The sequence below is a fragment of the Natrix helvetica genome (assembly GCF_964273705.1).
Source record: "Natrix helvetica genome assembly, chromosome: 2".
NCBI lineage: Eukaryota > Metazoa > Chordata > Lepidosauria > Squamata > Natricidae > Natrix > Natrix helvetica.
Window position 1 is genome coordinate 122,036,980 of NC_138552.1, and position 12,850 is coordinate 122,049,829.

Genomic DNA, 12,850 nt, shown 5'->3' on the forward strand with positions numbered 1-12,850 from the left:
AAAACACACAGCTAGGAAACAAACATACTGTTCCCAGAATCGAGACGAATCGAGACTGCATGCTCTGTAAATAGCCAACCTCTAGTGTAGCCTGTCAAGGGCAAGGCTTTCTCCTCACAAGTAATCTGGCTGACCTTCTTTGCTCCTGTCTTTTCTCTGCCCTACATGTTCTTGTGCCGAAGGCAGTTCCTCTTCCTCATCACTGACCAACTGCAGCTGCATGCTTTCCCCACCTGGAGCCTCAGGACTCTTCTGATTTGGCCTCAGTCAAATCCCTCACAGATGGCTGCTCGGAGCCATCACTCAACTCAGCTCCTGACGTGCCAGGAACTGTTTCATCCTTCCCTAAGCTGACATCTAGAGAGGTATCTGGGGAAGCATCACAGTATCCAATGTGTTCAATCTGAATCTGAAAATGCTAACTATTTGCTTCTTTAATGCATACCAATCATTTGCAGAAACATGACAATTTCTTCTCTAATTTGGCTCAGTAAATAAGCATAAGATCTAGATATGTTCTATTCCCACATGTCAAATGTGAGTTTATACCTAATGGGACAGCCTCCTTGCTAGAAAGTTCATTGATGAAATAAAATATTTGTTGGCTTTTTTCATTGTCCCACATGCTCCTGGCAATGCCTGATTTTCCTCAGGTTGGGATGTTTAATAAAAATTAGAAATATGAATATGCCTTTCATCAAACCACATGAAATGATTAGCTTAAGGATTCATTTTATCAACATTAAGAGTGATGGAAACAAATGAATAGGTTACCTATTGGTCCTGGGGCCCCAAATTGTCCTGGAGGGCCAGGGGGGCCAGGAGAGCCCATTTGGGGTTCACCAGGGGAGCCCTGTACACCTGGTAATCCAGGAGGACCCGATTCACCTAATTTGAAAAATAAACAAGTATAGCCAGTTAACTTGCATGTTATTCATTTCAAAAGTTATTGGTCTTTATAGACACTAATGATAGGTCCTTTATAATGTGATAAACACTTTAAAGGGAAGTCCTACTTAGTTTAGAGAGAATTATGAGATATAGTAATCATAGAACAGAGTCAAAAGGGTACATCCCTTGTCACACTTTAAAAACCAAAGGTAGGAATAAAAGTGACCTCTTATGTAAAAGAAAACAAAAGAAATATTCAAGAGGAAATAAGCTTTATTAAGTCATGTAAACTTCCAGTGAGGTTTTACTCTATTCAGTTTATTCGTCAGAAATGCTACCTCACACCTGCGCTCTGCATTCACTCGGTACCAATACAATACAATACAATACAATACAATAGCAGAGTTGGAAGGGACCTTGGAGGTGTTCTAGTCCAACCCCCTGACTAGGCAGGAAACCCTATACCGTTTCAGACAAATAGCTATCCAACATCTTCTTAAAGACTTCCAGTGTTGGGGCATTCACAACTTCTGGAGGCAAGCTGTTCCACTGATTAATTGTTCTAACTGTCAGGAAAATTCTCCTCAGTTCTAAGTTGCTTCTCTCTTTGATTAGTTTCCACCCATTGCTTCTTGTTCTACCCTCAGGTGCCTTGGAGAATAGTTTGACTCCCTCTTCTTTGTGGCAACCCCTGAGATATTGGAACAATGCTCAGTGCCTCGGACTCTGGATGGGAGAGGGGAAGGTTCATTATTCACTGTGGCTTCCTAAGACATAGTTTCAAGGTCAGATGACTGAGAATGTAATGTGGCGGTGTAACAGCTCACACCTGAGATTCCGTTTCAAAAACATCTCCTTTGGAACTGATTGGGCGAGGGAGGCCAGTAAGTGGGAGTACCTAAGAGGGAAAACGTTACACTTGGGGAATTTGGCACGCAAATTTGAATTCTGGCTTTGCTTTACTGCAGTTCACTGATTTCTAATAAAACTGTGTCTTTTGCAACAAATGGAGCCCAGGATCGTTTTTACAATCCTAGAGTTCAGGCTGAGGCAGGACTAACATTATTTTAATTACAAAAAGTATGGCATACATAGGGAAAGAAATCCTGTACCACAAAAATGTAGCTAATAAGGGCAGCCTTACCTTGAGATCCTGGCTGACCAGGTATGCCAGGAAGTCCTTTCTCTCCTAACACACCAGGATATCCCTGGTCACCTTTTGCTCCAGGAATGCCATCTCGTCCTTGGGGACCAGGAAAACCTTTAGGACCTGGGAGACCTAATCCAGCTTCGCCCTTGACACATACATTAATGAAACATTATTGAGAAGAATGTGAAATGCACATATGCATAACAAACCAGTGTGGTATAATCATGTGGAGTTGGCTCTCTGAGCTTGGTGGTTTTCTTACAGGTGTTTCATTATCAAACTAGGCAACATCAGCAGTGCTAGAACCAAGGACACCATATTTCAACTCTGAGCTACAATTATTGTCTTCTATCAATAAAATAGAATCAATTAGGCAGTTTTTATTAGTAGTTAGAATGTTAATAATGATGTGACACCTCATTTTAAGGGACCTTGATCCAACAGACTCGGCATGAGGCAAGGTAATTTTTCATTTATTCTAAAAATGATGGAAATGATATAATTTGCATCATAATGCCAATGGAAATATGCAAGTGACTCAAGCCACTGCAAATTATGTACTCTCCAATTTAATGGACATTTATGAATAATGATATATAATCATATATCCATTAATGGAGGCTAAAGCATGAAGAATGGTTGCATGAATTGGGTATATTTTACCTAGTGAAAGGAAGGAATAGGGGAAACATGATAGCAATGTTTCAATATTTCTACTTAATTTCCATTTGAGGACTGAACAACAACAATATTGTCTAATATGTGGAAAACCTAGCACACAGGAAGCCTGAGAGAATCTAAATAATTCACCATAAACCTGATTCAATTTGAATTGGAAATTTGAAAATTTGAATTTAAAATCTGAAAAGAAGATGATGCAATCTGTGTTTCACACTGAGCTTTGACGGGAAACTAATTCACTTGAGATTTGAAAGTCCCTACTGGGCTTTGGTGGGATGCAAATCTTGGCAGGCACATTGGGAAAGCTTGACTACTTCAGGCAGAATGTGATTGGGTGAGGACTGAGTCTTGCTGACCACATTTTAAGTTAGTAAGCAGAAGCATAACTATAGGGAGACAACATAAACAGATAGTTGGCCACAAAGAAAGTGACATTAATACTTTTGCCAGACCTTTATTCAGTGCTTGAATATATTATTATGGTACTCACCCCTTTGTTGTTAAGAAACAAATCTATCCCTTTTGTGCACAATTTAAAAGTAAGATTTTACCTTAGAACACGGGACTAGTATGTAAACTCTGGGAGAGCAGAGCCATATAAGTGTGGTTCTCAGTGTAGATAACAATTTTGGAAGGGAAGAAGATAATTCATTGAGGTAGCATTTTAAAATGAATTTACCAAATTCAAATTTGTCAAGACAAACTCAAATATTTGAGTAAGGCAAAAATGTGCAATACAAAAAAGTTATTCTGAAAAATTGTGAAATGCACCTTTTATTGTGTGTACAGTAGTACCTCAGTATGCAGCTGCTTCAAAACTCATTGAATTTGGTTTTTGACACATTTTGACATGAAAATGTCCCAGTGTTCGGCTCTTGTTTAGTACTTAACATGTCTCTATATGAAGAGGTGGAACAACTGTGGGTAATGGAAAGGAAGTCAGCCATACTGGGAAGGTTGCTGGAAAAGGAGGGGGATGGTCACAGAGGACGCACAGGAAGTTGGACATGTTGGGAAGGTCGCTGACATAGGAAAAAAAACAGTCAGAAAATTCTTCCCAAGAGTTACATGGTAAGTCATGTGGTTTGTTTGGGACTCATTCTTTTTAATACCTGTCACCCCCCGCCCACCGAATAAATTAACGCTGAATACCAAGGTACTACTGTACTAAGATTAAGCATAAACAATATATCAGTGATGGCTAACCTTTTTGCCATCGCATGCCAAAAGTGTGGGGAGCGTGGGGGGGTCATGCCTCCCCACACACATGCGTGCATGACCCCCTGCCCTCATCCCCGCTTTTGCCGCACGATGGCATGGTGGACACGTTTTTCACCCTCCCCAGGCTCCAGAGGCTTTTCCGATTTCCAGGTTGCCCATAGGGCCGTATTTTGCCCTCCGGATGGCGAAAAATAGCCCTACGGGCAACCTGGAAGTCTGTTCTCAAACCTCTGGGTTGCCCATAGGGCTGCTTTTCGTCCTCCAGAGGACAAAAAGAGGCTTCAGGAGTCCTCCATTCCTGAACTTCTGGATTCCCCTTAGGGCTGTTTTTGCCCTCAGAAGCCTCAGGAGGGAGAAAAACAGCCCAACACGCAAATCGGAAGTCCGATCCCAAACTTCTGGTTTCCATGTTGGGGTGTTTTTTTTTTGCCTTCCGGAGGCTTCAGAGAAGCCTCCGGAGGGCGAAAAATGGCTGAAAATGAAGGGCAAAATTAGCTGTCCAGCACACACATGCGCGCTGGAGCTGACATGGCAACACCTCACGTGCCCTAAGAAATGGTTCCACGTGGCACCTGTGGCATGGGTGCCATAGGTTTGCTATCATGGAAATACACAAATTGGGATCTTGGGAAAAAATTAAAACAGAAAGAAATCAAAACCAGATTCTACCATCCCTAACTTTTGCCTTATTGGCACCCAAAATTATGCAAGTAATCATTTATTTCCATAATTCATACACTGTCTTTCTCTTTAGAAAAAAAAGACAACAAAAAGGAATCTTATAAAAAATACTTAAAGTCTGGCTAAAAGAAAGAATGTATGGGGGAAATGAAGCTCCTAAGAGCATGGTGGCATGGAAGAAGGCCCTCAACACTATCAAAGCTCAGGCACTTACCTTCTGTCCTTTGGCTCCAGATTCACCTGGCACACCTTGGGAACCATGTTCTCCCTTCTCTCCTCTTGAACCTTGTGGACCTGGCTGACCAGGAAAGCCTACAAGATGCACAATAATGCAAAAGATTTGCCTATGTCATGCTAAACACCTAGCTGTGTCAGAAACCTAATGGAAAGATAAGATTCTCTCCTGGTGGCAAAATGTGGCTGCAGGTTCTGCCTTGGCTTACTTTTTCCAATAAGCAAACCAGCCAGAAACTCATTTAAGAACAATTTATTTGAGTACTCTGATAAAAGTGGGGTCTCCCTATGAAAAGGGGGAACCTGGAAAAATGGCTCAGATTTACTTTTATAGTCAGCACAACAAAGAACTTCAAAGCAAACGTTGATTGGGTTGTTAAAAGCCATCTGTCCAATTACATCACAATATATATATAGTGCTCCGTGCACCTTCGGCGTTTAGTTATGCTGGCCACATGACCACGGAGACGTTTTTGGACAGCACTGGCTCTTTGGCTTTGAAACGGAGATGAGCACCACCCCCTAGAGTTGGGAACGACTAGCACATATGTGCGAGGGGAACCTTTACCTTTTTATATGAGCATAGCTATAGAAAAGAGCTTTGTATTCTGAATAAAAATAAAAGAAACATTTGCAAGGGAAAACATCAGAATGGATATGGGTATGGGTATGGATAAAATACATTCTCACGCCTCCCAAGGTTGGGCTTCAATATTTGCTTTGTTCATAGAGGTTTGCGAGCAGCTAAAAATGACACTTATTTACAATCTATTGAATGCTCTCCTGTCAATTCTTGTTTCTGAAAGAAAGGCTTTTCTTGAAGGTTAAGATTTTTGGCAAATTATTAGCAATACATTTGAAAATGCATGCTTTTTCAAAATGCAAATTTAAAATACAAGAAAGCCCATGTTAGTCAGTGCAACAGTACTACAAAAATTATACTGCAAATATTACAAAGGCCATCCTGTGTGGCTATCATCCCCCAGAGATAAAGTGGTCCCCCACTCCCTTGGTCTTCAAGGAAGGCATGAAAACGTGGCTCAGTGTCCTTGCTTGGGGTGCATAGAGGAGCAGACAGCCATGGAAATGCTTAGCACCTTGAAAGCCCCCCTGCCCTCGCCTTTTAAGTAATTCTTAACATCACCTGACTCTTTTCAAATTTTACATGCTGTTTTTATGTTTAATATTTTATTTGTACAACCTCAGAGATCCTCTGTGAGGGAGATGGGTAGTTCTAAAATTTGATAAATAAAATTTGGACTAATGGCAAATAAAAGAAGATACTTTGTACTTTTGGGTTTTATAAAATGTGTATCTACCCTCTCTTTCATCAACCTACTTATTCTTTAAGAACTTCCACCAAAGCCCTTTTCCATGTATGAGTATTATATAAAAAGAACAGCTGGTGGTATTTCCATGATGAGATGCCTCCAGAAAGATTTCCGCCTGTTGTCAATGCTGCTATTATGTATATGCCCCATAAAAGACATTTTATTTGCCATTCATTTAACTGCACACATTTAAGCTGTTCTAAAGGGATATTTTCCTGTTTTGCCATGCTTACTTTTTGTATTATGTTCACAACTGACTTGATGAAATAGATCTAAAAGGTCTTTAACAGTTAAGAAGTTGCAAACCTTGATATCTGCATCCTTAACATGACCCCTTGAGCACAACTGTAAAAATGATCTACTAGGAAAAAAGGAATATGACACAGTAATTATAATGATGCTATAAAGAGGGTAGCACTATCAGCTACATTAAGCTAGTCATTTTCTCTCCAATCACCAATAATAATGAGCATCTGTCTCTCTGACTCCTGGCAAAACCAATTTCTTTTCTCCTGTTTAACCTGGCTCTTTCCCTTTCTATAACAGGACTTCTCAGCAGCCGCAAAAGAGAGGATGAAGTGGCTAGCTTCTAAGGCTGCAGTAGTCCTTCAAAAGGGGGTGTTCTGCAACATGTGGGAATGTGAAGGCAAGAGGCTGAGGGTAAACATGTATATAGAAACAGTCAGTAGCTGCTTTCAAAGCATCTGCAGAAGCCCGGAAAAAGATGGGGTTACTTTAAATGGTCCAACATGTTGTGAAGCAGTTCATTTGAAGGATTGGAATACCCATACTAGCATTGGCTAGGACAGCGATGGCGAACCTTTTTTGGCTCGCGTGCCACAAGGGGGGTGTGCAGGGGGGTTGTGTGCGGACGTGCCGCACCCATAATGCAATGTGCGACCCCCCAGTGCGCATGCGCGCACAACGTGCGACCCTCCCCATTTTTACATGCTTTTTTTGCCCTCCTCAGGCTCCAGAGGCTTTATAGGAGCCTGGGGAGGGCGAAAAGAGCCTCCCCCGCCCCCCTGGAGGCCCTCCGGAGGCTTCAGGGAACATCCGGAGGCTTCCCTGAAGCCTTCGGAATGCTTAAAATGACCCTCAGAGGAAACCAGAAGTGATTTCTGGTTTGCTCAGAGGGTGATTCTAAGCGCTACGAAGGCATCAGGGAAGCCTCCGGGGGTTCCCTGAAGCCTTTGGAACGCTTAAAACGACCCTCCGAGCAAACCAGAAGTCACTTCCGGTTTGCTCGGAGGGTTGTTTTAAGCGTTCCGAAGGCTTCAGGGAAGCCTCCGGACAGTCCCTGAAGCCTCCGGGAGGGCGGGGGAGGCTCTTTTCACCATCCCCAGGCTTCTATAAAGCCTCTGGAGCCTGGGGAGGGCGAAAAATGGCTTTTAAAAAGGTGAACTCAGCTGGCCAGCGCGCCCATGTGCGCTGGCCAGCTGACAGGGCAGCGCCTTGCGTGCCCTGACAAATGGCTCCGCGTGCCACCTGTGTCACGCGTGCCATAAGTTCACCATCACTGGGCTAGGATATGCTCAATAAGATACTCTCTTAGAGCCTTCTAAGCCAGCTTCCCAGACTATAATACATGTGATGATTGTTGAGAGATTGAACCAAAGTGGATTACTTACTTTACACAATGTACCTGAGCAATTATATTTCAAAGCCAATTAAAATATAAGTTATCTGTTCAGTTTGCCTTTACGTTCAGGAGAAGATGAGGACAAGGCAGACCAGGCACTAGGGAACAACAATTGGCTCACTGAACAACAAAGCCAATTCTCCCAATCTTTCATGATCCTTGTTTAAAAACATTTTAAAGAAGAAAAGTAAGGAGCCAGAACAAAATTTAACCTCATAGGGAGCCCTGGTGGCACAGTGATTAAAGTGAAGAATTGCAGGCAAACTCTGCCCACAGCCTGGAGTTCAATCCTGACAGGGTTTGAGATTGACCCTTCCACCCAAGATCAGAAAAATGAGGACCCAGATTGTTGGTGGCAATATGCAAATAATGCTAAAACACTGTAAACCATCCACAGAGTGCTGTAAAGCACTATTGGGTGGCACAGTATATAAGCCTAAATGCTATTCCTATAAAGTGGGAGCAGATCAGTCTATACAGTATGATGAACAGACAGAAAGCATGGGAAAGGGATTGTATTTATTTGGGTTTGGGGAACTTCTTTGGAAATACTATCTTTTAATCAAAATGATATTGATATGTGGTATTAAAAGTTTAAGTTTTAACTTATTGTTAGCTTATCCAATCCCATCACATTTCTTTGATATTCATAATTTAAAATATGTATGGATTTTTTTGCTTTGGCCCCATCTCCAGCATAGAAGAAGGATTTCTGAAATTTTGGCCATCCTCTATTTACCTCAAAGAGTCTTCTTCAAATAGTCATTCACTTTATAGTGTAAATAAGATAATACCTGGGGGCCCTGAAGGGCCAGGAAATCCAATTCCTGGAGGCCCTGCCAGACCCTTTTCACCCGGCAGACCAGGTCTTCCTGGGATCCCTGGATCTCCCTTGTCACCTGCAGAGTTAGGTATAACATAAACCATGTGTTGTTTTGATGAAAAGGAATCATGGAATAATTAAGAACACTCTCCACATCATAACACAAGAAAATACCTTGGAGGCCGGGATTTCCGGCAGGTCCAGGAAAACCTCTTGTTCCGGGGGGACCAGGGAGAGAAATGACACGTCCAGCTTCACCTTTGGGACCTTGTAAGTAAATACATAAAAAGATATAGCAAATTAACAAATACATCATCTACTTTTTCAGAATGTATAATTTAACTCCTAAATTATACTCCCTACTTTCACTTATATTACAGTTGCAACAGGAAAATAAATTATATTCAACTCGCTAGGTCTTCTCTCTGGATAGCATGTAAAGACTGACATACATAGAAACAATCTTGACACACCATTTTATTCTTAAAAAAATATTTTAAAAAATAAAACTAAAAACTAAAAAAACAACTAAAAATGAAGAATAAGAAATAAATCTACAATATATTTTATACTTATCAACAGTCACTCATTTTCTATTAATTTACTACTATAATATCACAAAATCATTGTCACAGTAAAATATATTGCTGCATCCTTTGATTAACAGAAAACATGCTTTTCTAAATCAGATAGATCATGTATTTTGACAATCATTCTTTGTTATCTTAATACCATTTTCCAACTTCTTAATATAATTCTTTTTGCCATCCCCCATGCATACATGCATACAACTGCAATTTTTAAGAAATGAGCAATGCCCAAAGCTTTGATATAAAATTCAACATAACATTAATGTTTAACATTTACAGAATTTCTCATAAGTCTACTAATATACAGTACATTAATATATTATTAATGGGACAGGTTACCATCAATGGAAAAACATTCTTCCCAGAGGGTGCTCCATCATTGAAGGTTTTCAAGAGAAGATAGAACAACCATTTGTCCGGTATAGTATAAGGACTCCTGCTTTAGACAAGAGGTTGGACTGGAAGGCCTCTAAGATCCCTTCTCCCTCTATGATTTTATGATTCTACTATCCCAAAGAAATACGAAATGATCACATGACCATGTCTCCAATGTTTTACAACTCCAGCTAAAAAAAAAAAATCTGATATCCATCATTTCGTATACATTCTTTGGGGAGTCCAGTACTCCCTAAGTTGAGTTACTTTGATGAATCAACCTTAATTTCAAATTTTTAGATGACCTGAAGCCATTGTTATGGCTTTCTTGGAAATTCTAATTCTTTAGTTCATATTTGGCATATCCCAGAAATGTCAACTTTTTGCACATTAGATAAAGTAAAATTAACTTCCTCAAAAGGTACTTTCAATTTAGCTAAGGAAATCTTAGTTGGAATTTTTACACTGACAAAGATATTGGATCACCATGAACATTTTAAAACTATTTCCCTCATTCCCTCTAGAGAAGAGGTGATTGCCCATTGTCACATGAATTTGCAGTACAGCAATAAACATTGACTTACTGTCAATGAAATTCAATGAAAGTCCTGCTATCTGGGTATCATTTGTTTAGTCTTAATTCTGTAACTATATCACAATACAAATCCTAAATACTTGGATTAATTATACTGTGGGAATAGAAGGTGTGAAAACATTGGATTTTATCTAAATTGGAGTATGGTTCAATTTTTTTAAGGCAGAAGCTTTAAGGAAAACATTTAAGCAACATAACAATGAAGGGATATGAGTACTAAACACATCTGGGATGTGCCCTAGAGGCTGCTTCCACTGAAGATGCTCTCTCCCCTTCCCCTCTCTTCTCATATTTTCTCCTTGCTATTGCTCCGATCCATATTGCCAGCAGCCTATGAATCAATCGTTTGACAAACTAAAACCCTCTTTCTCTGAATCTATAGCTGGAATGGCTCACTCAGGCCATTGAATCCAACCCCCACTTTTTCTAGATATCCAAATCCAGGCAAACCTGACAGATAGTGTAGCATCTATTTAAATAAAAATCCAGTGAAAGAGAATTCACCACCTCCCTGATCATAGCCATCAACTATCCTTATTACTGTGTATGTCTATATTTGTACAGGCTGTATATCTAGCACCATACATGACTCCTGCATCTAGAAAAGTTGTTTTTCTCTACTATAAAGAAATAGAAATAAAGTGCATTGCTATAGATATAATTATTTGTAATGTAATGTAAATTATATATAGCAATGTAACAGAATAACAGAATTGTAGGTCATCTAATCCAACCCCCTGCCCAAGGAGGAGACCCTACACCATTTCTGATAGATGGCAGTCCAGTCTCTTCTTGAAAGCTTCAAGTGATAAAGCTCCCACATTCCATTGGTTGATTGTTCTCACTGTCAGAAAATTTCTTCTTCTTTCTAGGTTGAGTCTCTCCTTCATCAGTTTCCATACATTATTCTTTGTCTGGACTTCAGGTGCTTCGGAAAATAGCTTGACCCCCTCCTCTCTGTGACAGCCCCCTCAAGGAACACTGCTATCAAGACTCCCCTGTCCTTCTGTTCACTAGACTAGCCATGCCCAGTTCCTGTAACCATTCTTCATATGTTTTAGCTTCCAGTCCCCTAGTCATCTTTGTTGCCCTACACTGCACTCTTTCTAGAGTCTCAACATCTTTTTATAGGGTGGTGACCAAAACTGGATGCAGTATTCTAGGTGCGGTCTTACTAAGGCTTTATAGAGTGGTATTAGTACCTTGTGATCTTGATTGAATCCGTCTGCTAATGCAACTTAGGATTGCTTGGCTTTTTTGGCTGCTGCCGCACACTGTTGCCTCATATTTAATTGGTTGTCCACTAAGATTCCAAGATCTGTCTCACAATTATTGCTATTATGCCTGATTTCTCCCAATCTATCTTCTTGCCTCAGTGTAAGACTTTACTTTTCTTTACATTCAATTTCATTTTGTTAGTTAGGTCCCAGTATTCAAATCTATCAAGATCCATCTAAATCTTGAGCCTATCATCTAGGGTGTTGGCTATTCCTGCCAACTTAGTATCATCTGCAAATTTGATAAGTTTCCCTTCTATTCCCTCATACCTTCATGCAGATGTAGTACCATTAAAGTACATTGAGTACAGTTTGTCAGACAGTCACAAATCCATCTAATGGTGATGCTATCTATCCCACTATTTTCTAGCTTACCAAGAAGTAGGTTGTAGTCTACCTTGTTGAATGCCTTGCTGAAGTCTAAGTAAACTATGTCCACAGCATTTCACTGGTCTACTAATTTAGTTAGTATGTCAAAGAATGAAATAAGATTGGTTTGTACTTTTTACTTGTTTTTACAACAGCTGCACAAAGAGTATGTTACTGATGATTACTTTAAGAAACCACTGGTTTTTAGCAAACCACACATGCAGGCAAATGTTTTATTGCTTTATATGATTGATGAGGAATACTAAAAAAGGAAGGGTGTTGCATATCTCTGCTTGTCTAACATATTAGCAAACAAGACAGTGGTGGGTTCCGGATCCCAGTGCAACCGGTACGGTGCAATGGGGCCCGGCATCCACCACATGAACGCACACAGCATGCGTGCGCACATGCACAGTGCGCACATGCATCCTTACCTCCTGTGATGCTCCGTGATACCTCCGTGACACTCCAGCTGCTCAGCGGAGCATCACGCAGGTGCTGTATGCCCTGTGCACGGAAGCACCGAAGTGCTCAAAGGAGCACCATACCGGAACGGTACCTGGTGCTCCCGGCAGGCACCGGTATGCCAGTACAGAGGTGTACCAGTCGTAACCCACCACTGAAACAACAGCAATTACATAATCTTAAGGGCAAATATTCCCCAATCATTTTGCATAATTAGATACAATACTTGAATTTTATAGCCACACAATAGATCCATACTGTGTGAATATAGCAGTAGAAAATGGAAAAGGTGCCCAAATACTTGAAAAGATAGTAACAGCAGTTTAATATAATCTATCTATGGATGGCATCTTTTCCATTGTCTGTTTCCTCACAGCAAACTGAAAACAAGGCCCTTTGTTTGGAGACAGGGCAGATATGGCTTTCCAAGACCCAGCAAGCCATCATTCTATCTTACTATAGATCAATGTTCTCAACTTCAGCAGCTTTAAGATGTGTGGATTTTGATTGCCAGAATTCTCCAGC

General features: G+C 40.6%; 1 protein-coding gene across 1 annotated transcript in view; it reads right to left on the bottom strand.

The window, feature by feature from the left end:
- LOC309387672 (uncharacterized protein) overlaps positions 1-12,850 on the bottom strand; it is a 166,465-nt gene that overhangs the window by 40,294 nt on the left and 113,321 nt on the right. Inside the window, exons 27-31 of the mRNA XM_081944381.1 lie at positions 8,829-8,921; positions 8,626-8,730; positions 4,839-4,936; positions 2,036-2,186; positions 775-888 (exon numbers count right to left, since the gene is read on the bottom strand). Coding sequence (XP_081800507.1) covers positions 775-888; positions 2,036-2,186; positions 4,839-4,936; positions 8,626-8,730; positions 8,829-8,921 — 561 coding nt within the window. The remainder of the gene's footprint in view (positions 1-774; positions 889-2,035; positions 2,187-4,838; positions 4,937-8,625; positions 8,731-8,828; positions 8,922-12,850) is intronic.